Here is a 26,693-nt window from a genome sequence, read left to right on the forward strand (position 1 = left end):
CCATCGCTCACAGTTGACCCAGTCAGAGCTGTGCATGAGCACCATGTCGGCCCTCGTTATCGCTCTGACCCGTGTAAATCTGCCAGGCTTTGTTCATAGTCTCCTCCCACAGGGGGCTGACGTCACCAATGCCGGCGGGCTCCGTCCCCGTCGTCTGATTGGCCGAGATCTCGATCTTGTAGGCCTCCTCTAGGAAGTGTTGCCTCTCCGTCATGACCTTAGACCAGCAGGTCTGCACCAACCGCAGAAGAGCGCGTCCAGCTGGAAAATGCACACGCGCAAACACACACACACACATACACACACCATCATCATCATCACCATCATCACCATCATCATGGCCTTGGTTCCCAAATGAGCTGATGATATTAAATGGAATTATTACACGGGCAAATGAGTCAAGTCGAAGCATTAAAACAATCCCTCCCATACAGGCCATTATACCTGGGTCAGACTCGGCCCGCTGGCCGAGGAGAGCTGCAGCGTGTTTGCTTTTAAAATGAAACACCTGTGAAAACAGTCTGCGTCTCCTCTTGTGTCTGTTCTGTACCTCGTAGCCGAAACCTTCGGGGTAGCTGGAACACATGGGACACACAACCGCGCACACATGCGCACACGCACACACACACACACACACACACACACAAAGCCATGACTTAATAAGATGCTGATGAGATAAATAAATGACTGGGCACATTCTTCCGTGCACTGCGCTTTTATTTTGTAATTAGTTATTATACCTTCCGGAATGTATCAACTGCAGACAGTAGAGGACGCAGGTGATGAAGGCCACATTGGCGTTGTACGTTGCCATGAACACGTCCCAGCGTGACGTCAGGGCTTGCAGTGTTTTGATGACAACTTCCTGTTCCGACTGCGAGCGCTGCGGGTAAGACAGGAAGTAGAGCAGGACCTTGTTTGTGCAGGAGTAGAGGGCAGACACCGTCTTCTCGCGGTGGGACTGGCCTTTCTCAAGGGCCTGGAAAACACCAAAATAAAAGCCATGGTTAGAATAGGATAACAATCCATCTTATTATGTCATCGAAATAGCAATTAGCTGTTTGTAAGAAGATTCAAGATTACATTTTTGAGAAGAATTTGATAACATTTTATTTAATGGTCAAATGATGAGCATGGTAGAAATTAACTTATTCTCAATATGAATAACCCTTTGTTTTAAAAATGTACAAATGCACAATCTAGCAAATCAACAACACATCTCTGGGAAATGATGGGCCACCGTTCAATTTTCAGATATTCATAACATTCTCATAACTACTTTCATTCAAAAGCATGTTAATAAATGGACGGATGGGGAGAAATTTGTGTGTGTGTGTGTGTGTGTGTGTGTGTGTGTGTGTGTGTGTGTGTGTGTGTGTGTGTGTGTGTGTGTGTGTGTGTGTGTGTGTGTGTGTGTGTGTGTGTGTGTGTGTGTGTGTGTGTGTGTGTCCCGCGTGCGTGCGTCCCACCACAACAATCTGGTCTGCGAGGAAGTCGAGCAGGTTCTCGGGCTCTCCCAGGAACATCCCCCCATAAAGCTGCTGCACCAGGGTCTTCCCAAAGACCACCACGTTCTCCATCAGCACGGCCATCGACATGTCTGGGTTAGGCATTTCGCAAGACATTCATAAATACAACTTTTACGTATTTATGTATTTATGTCTGTGCCTTTTTGTGTATATATATTTTAACTTGATTTCACTTTTATTTTATTTTATTGCCATACTGTATTTGTGTGTTGATATTTTTTACTCACTCTATTTCTATTCTCTATATTGTATCATTTGTATTATTACTTTTCCATCTGGAGCGGAACAATTGTGACAGTGACAACGTAGAACAATGATCAGAATCTGAACACACTGGGGGGGGCGGTGGTGTGTGGGGGCGTGGGGGGGGCCTCTGACCTTGTGGGTGGAGGTGGGTGGGGTTCTCCTCCTCGCTGCTGACCATGTAGATGATCTCCATGAGGAACTCCAGCAGCTCCGTCTGGAAGCTCTGCCTCTGGTCTAGCGACGCGCCTGCTGGGGAGAACTACCCCGTCCACCCGGGATCATTAGGACAGCGAGACGGGGCCGACTGACCTTCATGTGCTTCATTCATTCAAGAATTTAACCATGACCATTTGTTAGCATTTTGCTCAGGGAGAGTTACAGAATTATCGCAAAAAAAGGTCTTCACTGGTGCCATGTGCAAATATCCTAAAACTGTGAATTATAATACACACTATAGATAGTGAGTGAAAAGGAGTGTGTGTGTATGTGAGTGTATCCTTGGGAACCTATGTCTAGACCAAGGAGAATATTCTAGTAGCGAATATTGCAACGCAATTCTATGCCCTGACTAATAACTGAGCAAAGAGCACCCCCTTGTGATGGAAAGCAGAACATACCCAAACATTGCTTTTATGAGCAGGCAGTTTTCTATGCTGTGTGTGTTTGCGTTCATGTGTGCGTGTGCCTCACCTCCAGCAGCAGCAGCATGGGGTGTGTGTTGTGAGGGCTGGCGGGGACGTTCAGCAGGCTGTCCATCAACAGGATGCGAATGAAGTCACACACCTGCTTCCTGGTGGGATGGATCCCGTGGTCCCACTCCTCCGCGCCCGCCCCAGTAGAGGTGACCTCATGAGACTCCCCCCCGTGCTGAGGAAGGGAACGCAGAACTGTGTCATCAAGCGTCTGTAGGAAGACTGTAGGAAGATGTGTTCATTATTTGAATAGGCGAACTATCTAGTCATTTATCAGACACTTTTAATCAAAGCGACTTACAGTGACTTTCATCTAGTCATTAAGGAGCAGGTCAGTCAGTGCATCTTGAGGTGGGAGGTGGGCTGCGGGCATTGAGGAATTGAACCCAGTACCTTGCAGGTGGGAGTCAAACCCCCTACCATCTACCCTAATCCTGACCCCAAAAACAGTTTCAGACTCACCTCAGTGACATCGACGGGGAAAACAACGCCAGCTAGTGTGTGGAGAAACTCTGCAGACGACCACAGAGGGTCTTTGGGTCTGCCGCTATGGAGTAGACATAGAAACTGCATCACACTGCCGGGGAACTTCAACTCCCATGGTGCACCAGGGCCCAGTGACTGGTCGCCCACAGAATGGATTGGCTGTTACAATGAGAAGTGCATGTGGGCCATTTTTTTGTTTAGTTTAGTTTATTTAGATATTCCATTAATTATACAATAATATAATGACAGTTATTTAAATATAAGTATGTTTGTATTTATATGTATATCTTACGTGAATTTGTATGTCTGCGTATATATATGCAGACTGTTCAATATTACATTTGTTTATTCCTGTATTTTATTTTCTACGTTTTTGTTTTTTCTTGTGACAGAAACAATGTATCACGGGATTAACAAGGTACTTAATCATATAGCTTTTCTTTTCATAATAGCTGCGATCGAAAACCCATAGAAAGCAATCTTACCAGGGTCATGATGACTTTAACCAGCTCCAGTAGTATTTCAGCAGCCTCTGGACACAGCTGCTGACCACTGGCACCTCCTTGGTCATCTATGACCGACTGTAGGATGTCATCCAGCTTCTCCTGATGACAGCACAGAAGAAAAAGGCCAATGAAACGTCATCATTCACAACATGCATTTAAAAAGGAACTGTAATTAGAATATGTCATAAAAGGTTTATTAATCCCAGACAGAAAATATGGATCACAGCAGGAAGCAGTGAACAGTAATAGCAAACCAAAAATCAACCATCAACCAATTATATATAATTATAACAACTTGGTATAATTTTTTTTTATGTCATTGATTTAGGTACGGAAAATATATATCAAACCTCAACAAGAGTAGCAGCAATGTAAATGTGAATGCAAAATAACTCTCCATAAACATTAGTCAGCTAAGGCCAACATTGCCAACAGTATGTGCTACATTATCTGGATCACAGTATTGACTAGCATACAAAAGTGTCTAAAGTGTTCAGGTGTGGGCCCCGCCCCGCCCCTCACCTGTCCCTCGGCGGCGTGGCGGGCCTTCTTCCCCAGCAGCACGGCAGCCAGCGCCCCGTACACCTGGGGCAGGTGGGCGTGGCCGGCCAGCAGCCGCTGCAGGACGTCGAAGCCCGGACACGTGGCGCTCAGGCACTCGTAGGACCAGGACTGGGCCCGCAGGTTGTCTGAGGGACCGGGGTCAGATACGTGTTCATATCTATTACAGTTCAAGATTGATGAAAATAGACTATACGTTTAGGAAATGAAGACATTTAAACACATATATTTTGTGATACACAAAGATGGTACCGTGCATAGAGATAGTCCTTCAAAATAGGCCTCATATTTATTTAACTGATTTTTTTCCATAGTTGAAAATGCTTTACAAAATTGACATTTTCACATAGTCTCTGGGAATCCCCCTGGGAATGTCCCCATAAGAGTGCTTGACTTCCTGCTGTGACACCCTCATTCCCAGTATGGGATTAATAATCCTATCTGTACATGCCTGCATAAAATGCATGTGATCACTGATCTAGAAGGACGTGCAAACAGCCCTCAACGTCATAAAGAGGAAACACACCCATGAGGGCGAAGGGCTCCTCCAGGCCCTCTATGAGGGGGCCAGCCAGCACCCCCTCCCTGAAGCCGTCCAGCTGACTGGGGTGGGCCAGAAGGTGGGTGAGCAGCACCAGACCCAGCTGCACCGTGGAGGGGTGCAGGTGAGCCTGGAGGAGCAGCAGGAACCAATCGTGGCCCAGCGTTTGGAACATGGTCTCCTGTTGCCTGGTGGTCAAACAAGATCATTACTGTAACGGTTCAAATCCTGGTCAAAGTGCAACAATATCATAGTTTAAACTATGAACTGTGAATTGTGTGTCTGTTTGTTACCAACTGGAGTGCCTGTCTGTTTTGTGTGTATGTGTGGCATCTGGTTTGATGAGAATTCAACTTTATTGTCATTGCACAATACAACTCATCCCGTAAGCATCCAAGCATGCGATTAGCATAAAGTGCAGGTAAATGGAAGTGCAAAATGGGGATGAGAGTGCAAGAATGACTGCTAATACAGCAAGGGAGTATACATACAGTACAACCATATATGAATAGGACAAGGTATGCAATATCATGGGAGGTAGGTAGGTGGTAGGTATGGGGGATTAATGGGGTATCGAAATAGTTTCCATTTCAGGGATTTTTCTATGGATTTAGGGATTACGTTCATTGTATAGTAGGGGGTTTCTAGTTGGGAGGCATCACATGAGGGTAATTCCAGTGGGAATATACTTACTCTACATTCAGAGAGCTGTCTGAGAGGAGCTCACAGAGTGAGAGTAACAGCTGGTTCCGGATCAGAAAAGGGCTTGCTAGGATAGAGAGGTTGAATACAGGTTATCTTGTAAACAAATACCATACAAATGTTACCCAAGCTTTTGAGGACATGTCAGGTGCACTATACCTATGGCCTCTTCAGGGACCCCACTGTCAGAGCTCCAATCACAACTCTCTGACAAACTGGACGGCGGGAGTGTGTAGACCAGGAAGACCCCGAGTCTGATCAAACAAGAAAAACATCAAATAAGCACATTAGATCACATTTAAATTAACATTTGAATACAGCTCATCTCAGGTAGTTTCTCATTGACAATATTGACATGTGGTTGTCGGCCATAGTACCTGGATATGTCTCCAGCGGCGACGTGTTCCCTGAGGAGACGCGTGATGATGCGCGTGACGAGCTTCACTTTTCTGACGGTTACAGTGGGGTCACAGAGCTGGAAGAGAAGCTTTTGCAACAGGCCTTCCCCGCGCATGGCCTCTGCCCGATCCCCACTGGCAACGGGAGACAGACACACAGAAATGGATGGAGGACAACACACCAGAGAGAGAGAGAGACAGACAGAGACCAGAGCTAGAGTGACAGACATATACAGTATGTATCCATCACACACTCTTCCCATGGACAGAATATCGAATTCAGCCCTTCAAAACATCAAGTCACGCTACACTCATCAACCTCCATGACTGATTCTATTGTACATGGACAGGGATATTGATGACATCGCCACATCGACACTGATCCTGTTAATAAGTTCCTGGAACTTGAGTTCCAGGAACATCTGATGTTGACCAGACAGCCCATGAGATGTACGTTACCCCGGACAATGTTGTCCTTTCAGTCCTAAATCAATCTTCCCGTGTGAAATATCTACAGTACATCATGATTACAGCAGTAGTACATATTTCTGTTCAGCACAGAACTGCAGTCAATGACCCACATCGGGACATCAGGTCGCTGCTACAGGGTGTGGAGAATGCGTTCTAAATGGCTCACAGGCAATACCTTGAAGCCTTTAAGATGCCATCCAAGTGACTGAGCACAGAGACGTCCAGATTATTAGCCGAGTTCTGCCACATCTGAAAAACATGACAGAGATAGAGAAGTGAAGGAGACTTAGGAGTCACAAGCCTGAAACCAAAACACACTTCACACAATAATAGCCCAGAAGACTTAGGTCCTAGGTTTCTCTCAAGTTACCTCCAAGTTACACAGCAGAGATCGGAAGGCCGGTGCGCTGTAGAGACATTCAGATCCCGGGCCCTGCTCCACGTAGCGACAGAGATACAGAACCAGCTGGAACGTTCTCCCACTGACCAGACTGCCCTTCATCTTCAGCAGGAACGTCAACAGCTGGACGAATACAATGGTGACTCATTTAAAAACAATGCATCCCAAACACAGGTTTGAATAACATGTCATTATCTATGCAAACACAGATTCTCTCCTACTATTTACAGTTTAATCATCTAGCAAACGCTTTTATCCAAAGCAAGTTACAGTGATGACCTTCACATTAAGCAGGTAGGGGTTAGGTTTGCCGACAGATAACCTGTGGAAATCCCAGTTGGACCTGCCCAGACCTGGTATCCGTTGATGCGGGTCATCTCCTGCTGTATGACGACGTTGGTCTCCAGCACAGAGACGAGAACCTTGACGGCGGCGTACAGTGAGCTGTCGTCGGGTGCCATGGCGATCAGACTGAGGATGACCGGCGGCCCGCCCGTGTACAGGAACCCGTTGGACGCGCTGCTGGGGCTGAACGTCCGCACACCTTAATGAAAAAGAGCCGGAAGAAGCTGTGAGCTCGACAGCCACCGACATAGGGGTTGTAGCTCCCAGAGGTGAGTATGCGTACCGAAGCGTCCGACCAGCGCCGCTCCGATGGTGCGAGCCGTGCCGCCGAGGTGCTGGCTGATGTTCTGGACCAGCAGCACGGGGGTGGATTGGTCCCTGGATGTTATTCCTATCTGTAAAGAAAACAACAATGCTAACATTACCAGCAGCGCTATCGGTGCTAACAATGCTAATGGTGCTGGTAGTGCTTACAATGCTAGCAACGCTAACATAGCTAATTATGCTAACAAGGCTAACGTGCTAATGGTGCTAACAATGCTAACAGACAGTACACCCTTTAAACAGGAGTTCACTTTACCTCTTTGGCGATGAGTCTGCAGTCGACCTGATTACAGAGCTAACGGTGCTAAAAATGCTAACAATGCCAATTGTGCTAATTTTGCTAACAATGCTCACAGTGCTAATGGTGCTAACAATGCTAACAGACAGTTCACACTTCAAACAGGCGTTCCCTTCACCTCTTTGGCGATGAGTCTGCAGTCCACCTCGTTAAAGTCATCCCTGATTTGCGCAACGGTGGTCACCATGGTAACAGCTGGATTGATGCCAAACGAGATCCTCTCCTCAGTGACCAACCTGAGAGGCGGGGTCACTGCCTCGGCCTCGGGCCCTGACAAAACAGTCACAACACCGTGGGTATAACGTAACCGACGCACGCATCAACATGTTCCACGGAGCAAACCCACAATACAAGGGAGAACAGGCTAGACAGAGCTAACCTATTATATAGGCATGAACATGTTTGACAGAGTGAAACTCACGTAGCAGCAGGCACCAGAGGGCTAACCTATAGTGCACGTCTGAACGGGCTCACCATAACAAACTCACGACGCCACGAACAGCAGGAAGAGGGTAGAAATTATACATTTGAAGAAGAAAAATGTATTCATTTTTAAGCTTTAAAATAGTACAATGTTATATCTGCAACATCTGCAAATTACTATCTAGTAAGAAGTCTTAGGGCAGAACATTAAAGTGTCTATAATGGTTTGTATCGATCCTATCAGTGCGTATATATCGTGCAAAATGTTGTGACTCACCGGTGTGCTCCAGGGCCAGGTAGTTGCCTAGGTAACCCGTGCCTTGGGCGTAGATGCTGCCCACGGCGTCAGGGCTCAGGACCTCCTCAAAGAGGTACGCGGGGCCCGCCCGCCACACCAGCGCCGCGTGCTCCTTCCACACCGACGGCGTTCCGATCAGCGCGCACACGTCGATCACCGCCGTGGGGTCCATGGAGACGTAGTGGCCCGGGAACGGCTGGATGTAGCGCATCTGTGCCCCGGATAAGTATGGAAAGGTTGAGGTTTAATACTTGTTGTGTACGAGGTAAATAGCCAGCTCGTCAGGAGCAGTCAGGGTTATCTACCTTGCTCAAGGACACCTTGACACCTCGACAGCTAGGAGGAGCCGGGGATCGAACTAGCATCCTTGCGGTTACCAGTCAACCGGCTCTACCTCCTGAGCTACTGCCGTGTATACTTGTATCCAGAGTGCTCTGCAATACTGAGTGTCCATATGGTTCTCAACAGTGGACATCCAACCCAAAACCCCCGAAGGGTTAATGGTGTGCTTTACTTATTGAGCTAGAATCAAATGTGTTATTGCAACAGCCGTTAAGAGTAAAGAACAGGCTAGACCAGTACAACTTTAATCCTCACATCTCCCCACAGAGAAATTCCATGCCCTTTTGTTCTTGATGACATGTCTGCTGCCTACGGTTCTGTCCACCATCAGCAGTGAACAGTGACAGTGAACAGAAGAGGACAGCACCGCTCTTTCCACAGTTTGAAGCCCTTCCTACTGTCCACTCCCCGCCGTCATCTCCACTGTCCTGTCGGCGGCCTCACCTTTGCCGTCCCAACAGGCTTGCCATTGAGGTAGGCGGACAGCTTGCTGCTCTTCTTGACGTCCTTGGCCATGACCACGGCCAGGTGGTGCCACTGGCCCGGGGTCAGAACCCCGGAGCAGCGGAATCGCACCGACATGGGCAGAGAGGTTGGCGTGTTTGCCTCCGGCTCCATCATGTCTGATAGGTCGGCGAAACACGAGTATGTTAGCTTTTTCTGTGTGGTTTGTTTCATTGCAGGTTTAAGGTCACAGGTTGAATCATTAATCAACTGAGGGCTGTTCAACTCCAAGCCGAAAGGTACTGGATTCAAACCCCAATGTCAACACCACCATGTCTACCTGTAGACGTCGTCGAGCAAGAGGCCCTAACCCTGACATGCATGTAGTAAATGGTTATAGTAAAAACCAAGGTAAGACTATACAATAAGGGTTCATTAATTATCCATTAATCAGTTGATTAGTTGATGCAAAGAGATATGGTATTGACTTTGAGCGTTGTATCAACATGAAAACCTCTTTTCACTCCATCACTGACCGAGGAAGGTGAAGGCCTCCTCCTCTGTGGAGATGACCAGGCAGCCGTCGTAGGCCGAGAAGGAGATGGACAGACAGACGTACTGCTGCTCGGCGCGGGACATGTGGCGCACCACGGACAGCAGGCGGATGGGGTGGGAGTCACACGCCGAGCTGAAGCGGTTGATCTGGAACCAGCAGGAGTACGACAGGCCCGCCACGGGAGGGAACCCACGGCACTCTGAGCAGGACGGGACATAGAACACGTATTCTCTGTTTTCTCTCTCTGTTTTGTTGTAACACTATCGTGTTTTTAATGTGTTTCTCATTGCAGTGGAGGTACAATATGCAAATTTTACAAAGATGAGGCTCGCTGAAAAAAGGTAAACATGAGATTTTGGATGCTGCTGCAGATTCAGATTACTTCACGAAGATCCCTTAAGGATGCATCAACATTAACAAATGTGTTTAAGGGCCAATTTTGAACTAAATATTTTTGCATTTTGTTTCTTAGTTGCAATGTTGTGTTGTACACCATACTAATGGTAAAACGTTTAAAGATCCCATGCCATTAAAATCCCATTTTTCCTATTGTTTGTTAAATAACATAGGTCAGAATAAGTTTGTGACCTGTGGTAAGTTTGAAATCTATGCAGTTTGTCTGCTGTATGCAATAGCCAATGAAAGGAAAAAGGCAGAAAAAATGAGCCAATCTGGATAAGGTGACACTGCTACGTAGAGTTGTCAAATTATTATTCATGGGCCTGCCCACTTGGTTGGTTCGTAACCACCCACAGAAATTCTGAAGGAGTCGAGATTGAGCTAGTTCTAATACATGTACGTAGTTGCTGCAGGTCTCATTCCACTGAAAACCGTTTATTACTCCTCCTTTTGAAATACGATAGGTCACTCAAGATATGCATGCTGAACGTGAAAACGTTCTCCTACCTCGATTGCCTGCATTAGCAAGAAAATAGAAGCACAAACGAGCGGATTCGAAAAGCCTCACCAACTGACGTCAGTTGGTATTCATGGACTCCCACAACCTTGGCTTGCGACGGCCCACGGGAAGACAGCATTGAGTTTGTGCCTGTGCTATTTGTGGCTATAACAAGACACAACGTTGCGTCTCTTGACCAAGAAACAAGAGTTGGCGAACAAATGGTTGGATCGGACATTACCACTATTTCAACATTTACGCGGCTCGGGCACGGCGATTGAATACAGAAAAAAAAGCCGCCTCAGGGCACCGCGGCTGTTGTATTGTATTCAATCCCCGTGCCCGCGGGAGTGGACCTCCGGAGTCCGGGAGCTCGCATCTTTGCATCTCATGAATAAGAGCCAAAATCGGGTCGTTCTTCCCCGCCCACCTCCACTACCCCACTAGAACAGTGTGAAACAGGAGCACCACAGCATTATTTTCACCAAAACTGACTCACAGGGAAAATTAATGAAAAAACGGTGGAATGAGACCTTTAAGCAGCATTCACTCATTAGCACTTAATGATACAGCTTTTATAGTTTAATTTAAATAGTTATCGGATGATTTGATTGTTCTCCGCCCCATTAAGAATTTGCATTGAATAAAGGGCGGACTAAATGACACTTGAATGTAAATGTGAATGCAAACGGTCCATTGCTCTCTTACCTCCCCCAACTCCTCCTGTTGGAATGGCATCGGCATTCACTCCCTTTACTGTGGCCAGCGAGGGCAGGAACAGACAGCTGCAACACAACACATCAGATAGCGTCACACAACCAGGGTCACGGCATATCCCTCCAAGTTACCATGACAGCGTGTTCCCCATTAACCTTGCTAAGTCCATCAATATTTTAATATATTATCTGATGTATTTATTAAGTTAGTCAATAATATATTGTTTTTGTTCTCTATTTGATTTCCAATGACTGTCCTGTACTGTACTTAAACATGTGACACATGCATTTTCCATTGAGAATAAATAAAGTGATTGTTTATACAAGACTCACCCGTATCCGCTCTCGGTCATGTCGAACTCCACGAAGGCGGGCGAGGAGGACAGCCGGTGGGGTCTGAAGCTGCGGGGCGAGGTCATGGACACCAGGCTGACCATGTGGTGGAGGGGCAGGGTGCATCCCTCAGAGGGGGAACTCAGCAGGCTGAACGAGCGCTTCAGCCCCTGGGCGGCTGGAGGTTCGCTGGGGCCGTCCGTCTCTAGAGGAATAGTGGGGTTGTGTCCGGAAAAAATATGTGTGAAACAGGCGCTTGGAATCAGAATTCATGTCTGTAAAATGCAGATAATGGAAGACATCTGAGAAGATATTTCACCCTTCAAAGCTCATTGAGTATCTAACTCTATCTATTCTATCTAACTATTCTCTTAAAAAGTTTTAAGCGTTAAGGAGTCAGTATGCTTTTACCATTTGAGGTAGGCTGATGAGGCACATGACTTTCCGTGGAAGTATTTCTGACCGTATTCTCCTTCAAACACATGAGAGGCTCCCCTAAACACAGGAAAGCCCTGGAGAGAAGAAAAAAATATATTAAGATATCATGTAAACATACACCAACCTAAAGGTTTATCAACCCAATGACTCGCCCAAGAAATGTAATCCGTCCATGATATCGTTTTTTTAAAGCCCAAAAACTAAGACCATGCCCAACTAAATGCCCACAAGCGTTTTGATTATCCAATTAGCTAAATCCAAAGTGATAGCCTACACCAAGGAACCAATGGATTATCTGCATCAGCTGACTTCTAAAAGCATGGACGGAAGCATGGGCATTCTTTTGACTGCTGCAGAATGTTGACCTCAAGTCTGGGAGCGTAATGGCCTGTGACGCCAGCTTCTCCAGGATGCGTGTGATGGGCATGTTGAGCGGGTGGTGGGCAGCCAGCAGTATGCCGCTGCAGTGGGCCAGGAGGGTGGACACCAGCCCCCCCTCGCACATGATCTGCCGGTTGCGCTCCGACTTGACCATGGCCTGGATGTGCTGAGCCACCGAATACTGGACCTCCGTCGAGAGCTGGGGGGACGGAGGGCGAGAGGGTAGAGGTGCGTTCTTGGCAATGTGGGATTTCATGAGAGTTATGTGGTAGGCATAGGTTAAATGTTATGAGGGGAGGACAGTGGTCGGAGTGGGCTGATACCTGAGAATCCTCTGGAGTAAATATGGAGGGCAGGAGTGTGATGATAACTCGGATGGCCCCGGGGTTCACAATGGTATGGTCGCAGGTTAACCTGAACAGAGATACACACAGCAATAACAGAGTGACTACTTTAAAAGACCCAGGCCAATTCACGTTAGCTCTAAATTAAACAGCAGAGCTAATCTTGACCCCACCCTACTCTATAAGTACATTTAGACACCCAGACCAACACACACCTTAACTGGGACTCTGAGCAGACCGAGGATATGCTGAGCGCTGCTTTTCTTGGCCTTGCGGCGGTTTCGTCCTGGGACGTCCCATCTGACTCCAAGAGGCCGTTCACCGCGTCCGTCCCCGCTGCTCTGTCGAGCGCCTGCCCTTTCGTCTCTCCGTCCCGCCTGACCTCGGCTTCCGAGGCCGGCATCGCCTCCGGAGCGCAGTAGGTCCCCGTAGCAAACTGGTCCAGGTAGGAGAGCAGTCTGAGACAGGTCCGCAGAGTAGGAGGCAGAACAGGCCCCGACCCCCCGGCCACAGACGAAGACGAAGACGAAGAAGAAGAAGATGCGGGTGTTTCCGCCATCTCGACAAACTTATGGAAGCTCATCCCGTGGGAAGGCTTGTACTCTGTTGCGTCGGAGGAGCGGCCCTCCGGTCGATCGCGGCCCCCCGGCCTCGACCCCTCCCTCTGGAAGCAGCCCAGCTGGAGCATGGCGTCGGCCAGCTTCTCGTAGAAGCCGCCGGTCTGGAAGTAGTGCGCGTTGACGGGGTGGAGGTAGACGGCCAGGGCCAGGATGTGGAGGGTGGAGAGGAGGATGTCCAGGGAGTCCTGCTGGTTGAGGCTGTGCCAGACGGGCCCCTGGGGAGGGTCGGAGAGGGCCCCCTCCATGTCCACCGCCAGGGACAGCAGCCCAGTGAAACCCCCCGCTCGCCTGAAGGCATCCCAGCTATGGGGGCTCTCCATCACCTTCAGCACCGACTGACACACACACACACACACACACACACACACAACTATGCAACATCTGCAGAGCCCACGACAAACCAAGTTCAAAGTTTCACACATTCGCAGACAAAATTGTATTTTTGACACAAACGTCCAAAACTCAAGCAGGTTTTCCAAGACAAAAAGACAACGCCATAACAAATCATCTCTGGAAAACAGTTTTGAGGGGTGAACAAAACCCGATTAGCTTTATTCAATTTTGAGAGCTAATCCATCAGGTAGGTAACGTGAGCAGCAGAACGCACAGAGAAATGTGATTAACTGAAACTAGAGTAATCACAATGGCTTCCAACACAGGTCGCACACAATCTGATTGCCACGTGCATTAACCAGGTTAGCGCAAAAACACTGTCACGCACACACACACGCAGACGGATACACTCATCCACACAAACACTCATCCACACACACAAACTTAGATATACTCATCCATACACAGATAGATATACTACACACACACACACTCTACTAGCAAGTGTGCTCAAATAACACAATTTAACCGTTACATTGGCGCGCACACACACACACGAGACAATGTCTGCCAGTGAGTTCTTCTTTCGCCGCCATCTATAAAAACGGACACATCCAGTCGGTGTGTAACTCGGTTAGCCCTAATCACATCTCCGTCCCACTCACTGATCCGATTGAGGGGGTAATCTTTAGAGTGCCACGTCACTCCGCTGACGCCCTAATCAAATCCAGCCCAGAATTAACAGCTAAACCTGTATTAGCAAATCAATCTGCATTTGTTCCTAACACAATCAGGGCCCCGCCGGCCAGGATAATAAATTCACTACCTAATTATGTTTTAAGTGCATTACAATTTGGTGCGATTGGTTGTTAGGTGACAATGTGTTGCGTGTGTGTGCGAGTCTCTGTGTGTGTGTGTGTGTGTGTGTGTGTGTGTGTGTGTGTGTGTGTGTGTGTGTGTGTGTGTGTGTGTGTGTGTGTGTGTGTGTGTGTGTGTGTGTGTGTGTGTGTGTGTGTGTGTGTGTGTACATCTCCGTACTTGCAGGAGGTCGCGCTTCAGGCTGAGTTCGTGCTGCGTGGAGGAGCACAGTGCTCCGATGGCGGTGCTCATGAACTCCTCGGGGTTCACCTCCGCCAGCTGCTCCAGGATGCTCAGGGTGGGCGCGCGGTACCGCTCCGCGTCCACGAAGATCTTAATGTACGGGACCATGCCCAGGTCCCGCACCGTGACTAGCACACACACACACAAGATTAGATTACATATGTTTAATGAGAACTGTACGACTGTGTTTCTTACTGTGTTATTGTTTTGGGGTAACACTACAGACTTAACATGCATTCAGTTACCGTTGATTAACATGAGTTAATAAAGGAATAAGCATCAACGAACGGTTAATTAAAAAGGAACTAACGTCTAGTAATCATTTACCAATGGTGTTCCTGATTACTAACTAAAGTTGTTCACTAACGTAATGCTGTTGATTCATTTACATGTGATTTAACCCCAATGCTAATGCTATATAATAGTGCTTACCGCATTAACTAATGTTCATTAATGTTAGGCTTATGTACCCTCATTGTAAAATGTAAGGTGTCCTGGTTGTGAATAGGTCCGATGTGTGTACCTGTGTTCCGCACTGAGCGCAGTGTGAAGGAAGCCACCACTTCCAGCATGCAACTGGTGAGCGCTCTCTCACTCTCCTCCACGCACGATGAAGGTTTCTGGTCACCTGGGGTGCACATAGTGACAGGTGTCAACTCATATAACAACACATTTTCAGATCGTATATATACAGTAAGTGAGTCTTTTACCTTTGGCTCTAGATACTATGCATCCAGATTACTATGCATCTCGTTGGCATTGGTGATTTAGTTTATCCATTGCCAGGCCAGTTTGAGCACTTATCATTATCATGATACACACGCATTTAAACTCTTGACCGTTACATGCAGCCTCATGAAATCAACGCATTAACGAACAGGCCTCAACTGAGGATATACCATCAGACCATTAATTGAAACAAACCCCAAATAATGATATGAATAACCCTGACCTGCTGGAGTGACAGAGACCACCCCGGCCTTCCTGAGGATTTTGGCTCTCCTGCGAAGCTCCCCCAGTAGCAGCTCCAGCAGACCCCCTTCACTCAGAACATCTGCCAGCAGGCCGCTCCTCACAGCCAGACTATGGAGACGTTGGAATATATCAGTGAGCCGGCAGAGGACAGACATCCCATAAATGCAAACACACACACACACACACATATTGACACATTCGCACACATCGACTCACCCATGGAAACAGCTGAGAACAGCCAACTGGAATTCCCCTCCGGACACGAGCGCCCCAGTCCAACTCTGGTTCAGCACTGCCTGCAGGGCCCGCAAGGTCTCGTGGGGAATGTAGTTCAATTGAAATATGACCTAGTACAAGACAACTAATTCATCAGGCACACCGTTTTGAGTAAATTTTGAACATTTTGAAATGTTAGAATTTTAAACAATTCCTTTTTAATAAAAGTTTTTTTAAATATGTAGGTTTTTACATATTTCAAAAAACATCAGTAAATATTTTTAAAATGTTGGTGTTAGGGTTAGTTAGTTTAGGTACTTTTTCCACATATATTTTGGTTTCTTGTGCGCTATTCTGTCTGTGAGAGTCCATACCATCTCCAGCATTGAGAAGAACAGTGTTTGGACAGGGGTGGGCTTCCTCCACACACAGGAGGCGAACTGGGCCAGCGACTGGAGGGTCCACTCCAGGAGGAAGAAGTTGGCCTGGCTCCACTCCCAGATGCTCCTCACCGTCCGCAGGATCGCGCAGCACAGAGCCGGGTCCTGGGACCTCAGCATGGAACCCTGCAGAATCATGAAGGCCGTAAGGTTCTTCATGCCGGAACCTGGGAGGGGGGCAAAGGTCACAGAGACGATGAAGAGAGGCTTCATTCAGAAGGCTCTATGTCAATTTGACATCAAAAGATTTCACCCAATTGCATTAGTTTCCTAATTCTGCAGAAAACATCACAAGACGTCGGTTTCCTGCTGCAGTAAAATACAGCTTACAGCCAATAGCAAATAAAGGGGCTTTGGGACTGTACAATCAATTTAGCATATTTAGTTCTGGCAAGGTCAGCAAGTCAATTCCTTCGAACAAAGAAAAGCACAATTGGATTACGCCGCGAATATAGAAAACACAGGATTACTTCAATTGAGTTATCAGAGAACTGATGTACTGAAAACAAACAGCCTGACGTAACGGACAGCGGGCCCGACGCCGCCCTAATCTGCATTGATAGAGTTTCTCTGATTCCGGCACGGCTTTGGAAATCAGGGAAATTGCGACAACATGGCGGTATTTGCTGTAAATAAATAAGCGCTCCGGCGGTAACACGATTCATTTTCACACTTAATCAAAAATCTGATCAGGACCGAAAACCAGATCATCCCCCCCAGAAGCCGTCTCTTGTCCCTCGGTTGGCAGGAGATCTACTACTCCTAGTGATAGATGGGGGCCCCGCTGCGTGTGTGCTCACCACGGACACCCGTACAGATGAGGGCGTTGGACGGGGGCGTGTGTGCACGCGTTTGTGTGATAGATGACGGGCGGCGACGGGGCCAGTGGAGAGCGCGGATGCAGGGGATGCTAACAGAGTTAGAGGGGAGCTCTCCACTTTATCATCCTAGACATAATCCTCTCAGCTCCCTGTTAACCTGGGGGGCTGCCGGCAAAGGGTGGTGGGGGGGGAGACACAGGAGAGACCAGAAAGGGGGGAACCAGGGGGAGTGGATTGTATTGGGGCAGTGTAGGTAGTGTGTGTGTGTGTGTGTGTGTGTGTGTGTGTGTGTGTGTGTGTGTGTGTGTGTGTGTGTGTGTGTGTGTGTGTGTGTGTGTGTGTGTGTGTGTGTGTGTGTGTGTGTCTGGAAGGGTATGGGACCAAACACAAGAGGCCATTCAAAGAGCTAAAGGGTCAAAGTGCAAGGTACACAAGATAAACGAAAGATAAACTGTCAAAGATAAACTGAGTCCCCTACGCAATAGAAATACATGTGACTGGGGGGCGGGGTTGGGGATGGTTTTGAAGGTTTGGGGCATTACCTTGAGTGAGTGGGGGGTCAAACTTGAAGCCCGGGGGTTGGGGGTTGCTGACGCACAGGGCTACCTTGATCTCGGCCTTCCCGCACAGGGTGAGAGACGCCACCAGGGACAGCAGGTCTTCCACGGGCTGGAACTGATCCGCACGCACACCCGACTCACAGCTGCAAGAGTGAGGTGGATGTGATGGTGATGATGATAGTGATGGTTGTGATGACAATGACCATGACAAAAACAAATGTAGGTATCGATATTAGCATTTACAATTTAAATACATTTTATGGTTATTTGATTATTCTACCAACACTCCTAAGACTACTACTCCAGTACTCAGCATTATTTTATTTGAGATATAATGACACACTGATGAGTACTTTTGTTCCGTGATCGACGTGCAACTGAACCCGCAATTGCTAACGCAACAATCCACTTCAAAACCAACGAGTATAACAGCATTCTCAGCTACAGTCCCTACATGTTAAACCACTACATCTGTAACCCACGTCTCACAGTATGTATAATAATCCACATTCCCCACATTGGTTATCCGTACTGGACTCATTCACGGCATGGCGTCTCACCGCTTGAGGATGTTCTCGATGGCCACGTAGCCGCCGTTGGCCTCGAACTCCAGGAACAGGGCGGGGCTGAGGGAGTAGCTGTCCGCCACGAAGCCGAGCACGGCCCCCGCCACCTCGGCCAGCACCGGCCCGGGGACCTCGGCCATGATCATCTGCATGTTGTGGATGCAGAGCCTCACGCTGTTCTTGGCTGGGGAGCGAGAGGAGCAGCGGTGGGTTAGACGGGTGACCAGATGGGTGGGCATTTGTTTCTAAAAACTGTCTTTAGGAATGTCCTTAATGTAGTAATCTGTTGTCAATGGCCTGTTTGTTTGTTTTTAATCTTGTTTGTCGTTTATTTTACTGTCTGGAATGTTGAAGGACCGATGCTGCGTCTACAGTTTTTGGGAGCAGGATAGTGTGGTGGCTTAAGGGGGTCGTCTCCCAGCCAGAAGGTTGTTGGTTTTTATCCTTAATGTCGTCAACCTAGAGGCATCCCCTGAGTGAGTTGCATAACCTGCTCATTAATGACATGTATCTCCATTGGTTCGTATCTAACCAGCTAAACAGGCAGGAAAACAAGGGAACTCATCCACATCCTTGATGGATATTAAAAAAAATTCTTGAGATTGGTTTAGTAAAAACCTTTAGAATTAGTTATTCCCCAAACGACTAAGAAATATACACCTGTACTGGAACATTGAATTGGATGGTTCCTCAGAATCATCAAAGGGCCATTCAAAACTGAATCTGAAAATGCTGCGGAACATGTTGTTTCAACCACTAAGGTGGAACCAAGTTATTAAAAAAACACCAAACAGTCGAGGGTAGAAATGTATGAATTTCGTAATTTGCATTGTTCCCATTGGCTCTGAATAAATGATTCTGAACACTGGCCATCCAACATAGGCCTGTAGCCGAATAGAAGAAGAGGAGCTTCAACAGCTTCAAAGTCGTACTCGTAGTCGATATTTATAGAGATGCAGGTTGTTTACATCTCTCTGCCGAGCTCTGCGTCTCACTCAGTGTCGTCTTATCAAGGAAGTTTCCCATTTCCCCCCATTGATTCTGCTTGGTATTTATACCAAACAGGCTATGGTAGAGCGCTTGGCACAGAGATGTTAACAAGCAGCATCTCTATAAAAATCGACTTGCGCTGTGAAACGTGCTGCAAAATACAATAAAATAAAAATTGATTTGTAGAGGACTACAAATAGATGTTCAGTGGCCCCATGAAGCTTACACAAAATCTTTGAGCAGACTCTCAGTACAACACTTAACAGTCGTCGACTATTAAGTGTCTACTCTCATGTAGAGTCTGTTCCTGATACTATAAATACACCACTTGTGTTCTCTGCTAGTACGACTGGGTAAACACAGATATGTTCGCTCCCTGACTGTGGGCAGAGTGGGGGGGGGGGGGTCACAAGGGAACGACACGTCACCTTGCAGGGCTGGGACGATGTTGCGTGGCTGTGCGGCCGACACGGCCCTGAGGACGCGGGAGGCCTGGTGCCTCCAGGGGGCGCTGGTCTGGTCCCAGAGCGACGTCAGGCCGATCATCAGACACTGCAGCTCCTGCGTGTCCACCATCATCTCCACGCACGCGGGCTCCCTGCAGAGCCGGAGGAGCACCTGGTGGAACGCATAGAGAGAAGGAACAAGGGAGGGAGGATGAAGACGATGAGGAGAAAATTAGGACTTAGCGAGCTGAACCACAATCTGTAGCGACTACGCTATCCTGAGGGGAAGGATGGTATAGTGGTGAGGGTGTACGAGGACCAAAAAGGTACTGGTTTTGATCCCCGGTGTCCACAGACTGGTATTGTAGACTTGAATGTACTTGTATTGACTAATCACAATCACACCTGGTAAAATAGTACAATAGTAAATAGAAAGTACTCAAGTGACAGACCTACCCTGGGTGATTGGAATATTTACTATGGTTCACCTGTGTTAGGAGGTCCTGAAAGGTCTCCTCCTTGGGAGCGCTGTTGCTCCTGGCTGGAAGGCACACCAGCAGATAGAGACACTTCACCAGAGCAGCTGGGAGGACTGGCTTGATCCATGACAAGACATCCTAAAAGGTAATACAATACAACACACAATACATTCACTAATGGACTGTTGGCTGAGTCGACCAAGGGCTTTGGAAGAATTATGTGTAGAAGCTGTAAGAGTTTGGACTTTGAGGGATTGTATTTCATTGAAGTGTCAGCATTTGCTCCTTACAAAACCTCAAGTTAAGACACGCAGATGGATTTTGCTGGGTCAAAAGGGTAATATTGAGTTTATGTGTAAATGTGTATAGAGAAGAGATAGGCATGTTGTAATACTAACTCCAATTTATAAAAGTTTATCTTTATATGGGGATTAGTTAGCAATCCACAATCCACTGGCATGAAATTAAAATTGTCCTGGCAAATGTTATGACCACATTGTAACATATTGCTGACAATGCATTTTAAATGTTAAAGGTCCCATGGCATGAAAATTTCACTTTATGAGGTTTTCTAACATTAAGTTCAGTTCCCCTAGCCTCTCTATGGTCCCCCAGTAGCTAAAAATTGCGTTAGGTGTAAACCAAGAAGTAGGTATCTTGCTCCGCCTTTGAAAAAAGGATCACTGAAATGCGTCGATTTGGGAGCTGGCCCCATATGACATCATATGGGGCCATGTTACCTCCCCTTTCTCTGCATGGCCCGCCCAGAGAATTTGGCCCGCCAATGAGACAATGAGCTAGGACCATGCGAGCGCCACATGTGTGTGTGTGAATACACACACTGTAACGCAAGTGTTCTTTGTTATTTGGATAACCGTTCTGCTGTTGGTGTTATGACGCATAACATGCAACACAATAACGCAAGCTTGCATAAAGCTCCCATTTGGTGAAAAGACTAGACTGTGCCGGGTTGGTTGAGAAGGAATTAGGAACCGCGACATGGAGGAGAAAAGGATTTGTTGCCCAGGATTGTCCGTCGGAGACCCGCTGCCCGCTGAACGTTGCCCGGAGTTGTCTCCCGCCGGAGACCTGCTGCCCGCTGCCGCAGTAGCGGGCAGCGGGGCTGGGCGGGCGGCCCAGGGGGAGGGCAGCGTTCAGCGTTCAGCGGGCAGCCCCGGGGGCGGGCAGCAGGGCTCCGGCGGGAGACAACCCCAGGCAACAGGCAGCGGGCAGCGGGGCTCCGACGGACAATCCTGGGCAACAATCCTTTTCTCCTCCATGTCGCGGTTCCCAATTCCTTCTCAACCAACCCGACGCAGACAACCCCGGGCAACAATCGCAGACAACAATCCCTTTCTCCTCCATTTCGCAGTTCAGTCTGTACTTAATATTGACATGGAAGTGGAAGAACCAGAGGCGTCAGAGAACCCGACGCAGTCGTTTGAGATTCATAATATCATCCAGAGGCGCAAACAGCTTTTGACCATGATAATATATATTATATTATATAGATATCTAAATATAATATGATATTATTTAGATATAGAGCTCCAGGACTCCCACCAGAGCACCCCGAATGTTCAGTGTTCCACTGTAAACACTAGTGCATGGTACCGTGGCCACAAGCTGCTCAGGGCCACCTCAGGGCCCGCCTCTAAAAACGGCACGTTTATGGAGAGCTCATTGTGGGACTGGCTCGTAGTGGCTGTAACTCTGCACCAAGGCAGAATTTCTTGAATGTCTTCAAGTACTGTATTAGGGACTAACACCTATATTAAAGCATCCATAAAATAGCATGCCATGGGACCTTTAATGAACATTTGGGAGCAGTGAAAAAGAGCAGTGATGATCACGTGACCCTCAATGACACTTTAAATGTAACGTCTCTAAAAACAAAAGTAGAAAAACATGATGAAACCGAAACCGTGAAAGGACAACATGCGACATGGAAGCGGCTTGCCCCCGCGGCTCTCCGCTGCTGGGCTGACTCTGCTGACCCAGCGTGACTACCGCACGGGCATGCGAAGTTGCAAGGCTTTGTGAGGTGACATTTAGCGCTGAGCTCAACGGCCACCACTCACCGAGCTTTCCACGGTCAGCAGAGACAGCAGGGAGTTCAGGAGAAGCCACCCCGGGTTGTCTCTGGCTTGGGTGTCTGTCTCCGGAGCGACCTTCTGGAAGAAATCCACCACCTCATGACGAGCCTCCTCTGAAACAGACAGACAACACAGTCGACATAAAGTGAAAGGTGAATGGTAAATGGACTGCATTTATACAGCGCTTTCCTAACCAGTGGCCATTCAAATCGCTGTACAATTATTTGCTTAACATTTACCCATTCATGCACAGATTCTTCCTCATTGTTAGGAGCCGTTAGGATTAGGTGTCTTGCTCAGTGACACCTCGTCACTCAGCAAGGAGGAGCTGGGGATCGAACCAGCAACCTTATGGTTGCCAGTCAACCTGCTCTTCCTCCCTCTTGTTGAACATTCTCTCCATACTCTGCTAAACGTAAACTTAAGACATTTCTAAATTTAAAAAGGAGAGGGAGGAGGTGGAATCATTAGCCTTTAACACATTTATCACTTCTGTTTTTTTTTGCTTTGCGTATCAGTTTGTGTGTATATGTGTGCTTGTGTATGTGTGCGTGTGTCCGATCTAATGGCCTTGAAGAACCATGAACCATACGCCGGTCGCCAGTCGCCAGTCATTGAGGAACTACACCAGAACAAATGCTATCAGAGAAAGCAGAAGTAGCAGAGGCTGAATAACCCACTGCCCTAACCCACCAAACAGCCCACCCACACCCACATCCGGTAAAGAGAGGGGGGAGGCTTTTACTGAGAGTGGTGTCGGAGATCTCCCACAGGGAGCATCTCACTCACACACACACACACACACACACACACACACACACACACACACACACACACACACACACACACACACACACACACACACACACACACACACACACACACACCCACCCCTCCTCCACTGTCCCTTGAGTAACGGAGATCATCGACCATATACCTGCGGGTTTCTCTTTCAGTCTGTTGTGGATGTTCAGCACCACCGCTTCAGAGGCAAGCACACAGAGCCCACTGAAGTCCAGTCCTTCTGCCCAGCCGCCAGCCCCGCTGAGCTGCCACCCAAAAAAACACACAACACCGTGGTAAGGAAATGATCCAGGGAAAAGGGGAAAAAGCATGAAAGGCACACACACACACACACACACACACACACACACACACACACACACACACACACACACACACACACACACACACACACACACACACACACACACACACACACACACACACACACACACACACACCCAAGGATGAGCTGTATCAAAAGCGGTTAGACAGGGCATGAGGAGTCTTTGGGGGAGCTCTACAGTGATCCACAGGCAGAGAGGGCAGTAAGGGTTGATCAGTCATAAAGGTTTCATTCACTTCCGTAAGAAGTTGGGGTCACAGATTTTGCAATACCAGGTCTCGTGTTCCTTGTCCAATAGCGGCAAACGGGTCATGTGGAATGCTTGTGATTCTTTGTGTGTGTGTGTGTGTGTGTGTGTGTGTGTGTGTGTGTGTGTGTGTGTGTGTGAAACAAAGAGTGATTACATAAATGATCAACGGGTGTTACAAGAGCAGGCAGATCGTTGGTGGAATTCCTACTCTTGGTGTGCATGGGGGGGGGGGGGGCACGGGGCTTAGGCATTTACATGACTGCATGACTGTGATTGAACCATGGTAAATGAAGGTATCCCATGTTCTCTAATCAACTCACGGAAAGGCCGGAGGCCAACGTTCTCACTTGGTCCTCCAGCAAAAGGTCAAAGGGCTATATAGATGAGCTACTGGGAGAGCGAATCGGGAGAGAGAGAGGCGATCTTACAGGGGTCATTCTTGTGAGGTGACCGATGTTGACGTCTACGCAAACAATCGTAGATCCATCAGAAGCGTTTATCTGATCAAACGAATATCCTGAGGAAATCACCCATCAAACCAACGTCACACACAGTGACGGGAACAAGGCGGAGCTCTGGGTTCGGTACCTGTCTGTAGAGAGCCAGGGCCTCCAGAAGACGCTCCTGTTGCGTGTGGTCGGGGGCGGGGCCTGCATGCGTCCTCAGATCATGTAACTGTTTAATAAGAGCCTTGTGTAGCGGCCCTGGGGCCTGTGGGCCCTCGGTTCCCTCCACTTTCTCTGCCGTCTGGACCGGAAGAGCCAACTCTCCCGATGCACTCAGCTCCCCGGTCTCTTTGTTGATCCTCGTCGCAGCCTCACCCATTGGGTCCTGGTGAGGGCGAGATACAGAGGGAGAGAGCGGCGAGTGAGGATGATATATCTTTAATATGGTATAATATAGAACACAGTGCAGCGTGCTGTATCAAGTCAAGCAAATATTTGTCTAGTAATAGATTGATCTTGGTTGATGCATTGATTCAACATTCAATTTAGTTGATACAAATAGACAGATGTATATAGTTGTATTAGTATTAGTAATGCACACATACATTATGAGAGAATCACTTCGGGGAAGAATTAACAACTGCTCCAAAAGCCCACACTGCAGTCAATATTTCCTGTATCTATCTATGATTCGTGAATCCTTTAAGGCTTAAGCTGACACATGTGAAGGCATTTTAAAACAATTGTGTCAAGGGGCAGAGATAGAATCAATGTTTCACTTTAAAAGTATTTTCAAGGCTCGTGAGGTCCAGCATTTCAGGAAAAACCCAGAAAGTCACACACACGGTCACTTAAATTAAATAATGGGGTGGACAGTTATTTTGCTCTGGCTGGAATGTTTCTGTAGTCACCAAGTGTGAGAAACCCTGTGTCAGCTCTGTGTGAATATATCTGGACCTATGTCATGACACACACACACACACACACACACACACACACACACACACACACACACACACACACACACACACACACACACACACACACACACACACACACACACACACACACACACACACACACACACACACACACACACACACACACACACACACACACACAGTATCCAGTGTAGCCTACATACCTGCGGCCGCGGTTCCATTTCAAAGTAACGTCAAAGTCAGAAAGCGCCCTCAGCCTTGTTGTTGCATTCCCACTTGATAGCCTTTACGTTGTTTCTCTGTGGCCATGTCGCAATAGACAAGCCAAGACCTGCGGTTTCAAAAGTTGTAGTCACTGTAGCCGAACTCCAGCGTCAAGCTCAACCGCTCCTCAAGCCGCTAATCTACACGGAGCGCACAGAACTTTGCACGAGCAGTGGGCATCAGCTGGCTCGGGTCATGTGCTTCACTTCCTAGGAATGAAAGAAAGCAGAAGTTTGAAAACGGCTGTTCAGCTGGTTGGCTGGGTCCGCCCCCTCCAATGTACGGTTCTGTCATGCGGTAACAATTCGTGAATCATGATAACTAATAGAATCAGGGCTAAAAATACGTTCAACCCGCACCGTTGACATTGCGTGTTTTTGTTGAGATAATGAGAAACAAATATTAGAATGGCTGTCAGGACACAAAGGTTGCTGCATGCAACGCTTTGGAAACGGTTTTTACTCATTGATAAGAACAACAACAACAACAAAGTAAACAGCGACACCGTGTGGATCGAAGCATTTGACAAACTGCCGCAATAATGCTATCTTAAAAATGCCTGTCAAACGCAGTGTTTCCCCAAAAAAACAGTTAAACGCAATCTTTATAATGCACTATATAATACAATTATATAAATAAACTATGCAAGCCCATTTCCACCAGTAAAATTAATAAAAGAATATGCAAAATATAATAATGTTATCTGGGCTTTTATAATAAAAGCTTTTATAATAAAAGCCCAGCTCGTAACAAATATCCCCATGGTAAGTCAAAATTATGAGATAAGAAGTCATAATTATGAGATAAAAGTATTTTAGATTACTTCAGATTCAGAACTGTATTTTGTTTCGTATTTGATATTTGATGATGACTAAATACGTTTTTGCTGATACTTATCAAATATCATTTGATATCAAATATCATTTGATAAGTATCAGCAAAAACGTATTTAGTCATCACCGGGGTCAATAACAAAATGTCAAGAAGACGCCATAGTGATGAGAATATGGTGGCCAGGCTCATAACAGGAGAACGTCAAAACCATTGAAATAGAGGCCTGGAATCACTTATATGTCGAGTGGGAGAAACAGTATCTCCTCATTGGAAAGCAACTTGGAAGGTCCAGCAGCGGTTTTGGAAGCAGACCTCCCGAAATCCTGCACATCTTATGTGCTGCTGCCCACCTTCTGCCTGAGAAGCTGACAGTGTACACAACGCTAGTAGGCTTTCTGAACAATATCAGCTTGAGGTCGTCTGGGCCTGTGTCACATTTTATATTTCAGAAATATTTGTTTGCTTCCTATTTCATTCCAGGACACATTTTCTACTATCACACTGATTGCAATTG

The 26,693-nt window shown here is 47.4% G+C and overlaps 1 protein-coding gene across 1 annotated transcript in view; it reads right to left on the reverse strand.

Annotated features, from left to right (window-relative positions):
• The window catches only part of wdfy4 (WDFY family member 4), a 49,234-nt gene extending 23,702 nt beyond the window's left edge, over positions 1 to 25,532 (reverse strand). Inside the window, exons 1-40 of the mRNA XM_084470577.1 lie at positions 25,285 to 25,532; positions 24,283 to 24,525; positions 23,253 to 23,364; positions 22,301 to 22,428; positions 20,229 to 20,357; positions 19,723 to 19,912; positions 18,299 to 18,488; positions 17,721 to 17,881; positions 16,292 to 16,524; positions 15,918 to 16,048; positions 15,679 to 15,809; positions 15,250 to 15,354; positions 14,664 to 14,854; positions 12,888 to 13,627; positions 12,652 to 12,742; positions 12,313 to 12,527; positions 11,921 to 12,021; positions 11,510 to 11,714; positions 11,169 to 11,245; positions 9,543 to 9,761; positions 9,007 to 9,185; positions 8,200 to 8,431; positions 7,618 to 7,769; positions 7,161 to 7,272; positions 6,886 to 7,076; positions 6,503 to 6,655; positions 6,308 to 6,381; positions 5,641 to 5,796; positions 5,423 to 5,517; positions 5,255 to 5,330; positions 4,547 to 4,749; positions 3,982 to 4,148; positions 3,439 to 3,558; positions 2,930 to 3,112; positions 2,466 to 2,642; positions 1,908 to 2,034; positions 1,470 to 1,600; positions 741 to 979; positions 445 to 575; positions 70 to 261 (exon numbers count right to left, since the gene is read on the reverse strand). Coding sequence (XP_084326703.1) covers positions 70 to 261; positions 445 to 575; positions 741 to 979; positions 1,470 to 1,600; positions 1,908 to 2,034; positions 2,466 to 2,642; positions 2,930 to 3,112; positions 3,439 to 3,558; positions 3,982 to 4,148; positions 4,547 to 4,749; positions 5,255 to 5,330; positions 5,423 to 5,517; positions 5,641 to 5,796; positions 6,308 to 6,381; positions 6,503 to 6,655; positions 6,886 to 7,076; positions 7,161 to 7,272; positions 7,618 to 7,769; positions 8,200 to 8,431; positions 9,007 to 9,185; positions 9,543 to 9,761; positions 11,169 to 11,245; positions 11,510 to 11,714; positions 11,921 to 12,021; positions 12,313 to 12,527; positions 12,652 to 12,742; positions 12,888 to 13,627; positions 14,664 to 14,854; positions 15,250 to 15,354; positions 15,679 to 15,809; positions 15,918 to 16,048; positions 16,292 to 16,524; positions 17,721 to 17,881; positions 18,299 to 18,488; positions 19,723 to 19,912; positions 20,229 to 20,357; positions 22,301 to 22,428; positions 23,253 to 23,364; positions 24,283 to 24,525; positions 25,285 to 25,302 — 6,700 coding nt within the window. The 5' untranslated portion in view covers positions 25,303 to 25,532. The remainder of the gene's footprint in view (positions 1 to 69; positions 262 to 444; positions 576 to 740; positions 980 to 1,469; positions 1,601 to 1,907; positions 2,035 to 2,465; positions 2,643 to 2,929; positions 3,113 to 3,438; positions 3,559 to 3,981; positions 4,149 to 4,546; positions 4,750 to 5,254; positions 5,331 to 5,422; positions 5,518 to 5,640; positions 5,797 to 6,307; positions 6,382 to 6,502; positions 6,656 to 6,885; positions 7,077 to 7,160; positions 7,273 to 7,617; positions 7,770 to 8,199; positions 8,432 to 9,006; positions 9,186 to 9,542; positions 9,762 to 11,168; positions 11,246 to 11,509; positions 11,715 to 11,920; positions 12,022 to 12,312; positions 12,528 to 12,651; positions 12,743 to 12,887; positions 13,628 to 14,663; positions 14,855 to 15,249; positions 15,355 to 15,678; positions 15,810 to 15,917; positions 16,049 to 16,291; positions 16,525 to 17,720; positions 17,882 to 18,298; positions 18,489 to 19,722; positions 19,913 to 20,228; positions 20,358 to 22,300; positions 22,429 to 23,252; positions 23,365 to 24,282; positions 24,526 to 25,284) is intronic.
• Between the last annotated feature and the right edge of the window lie 1,161 nt (positions 25,533 to 26,693).

Source organism: Micromesistius poutassou (assembly GCF_964030765.1).
Source record: "Micromesistius poutassou genome assembly, chromosome: 7".
NCBI classification, from domain to species: Eukaryota; Metazoa; Chordata; class Actinopteri; order Gadiformes; family Gadidae; genus Micromesistius; species Micromesistius poutassou.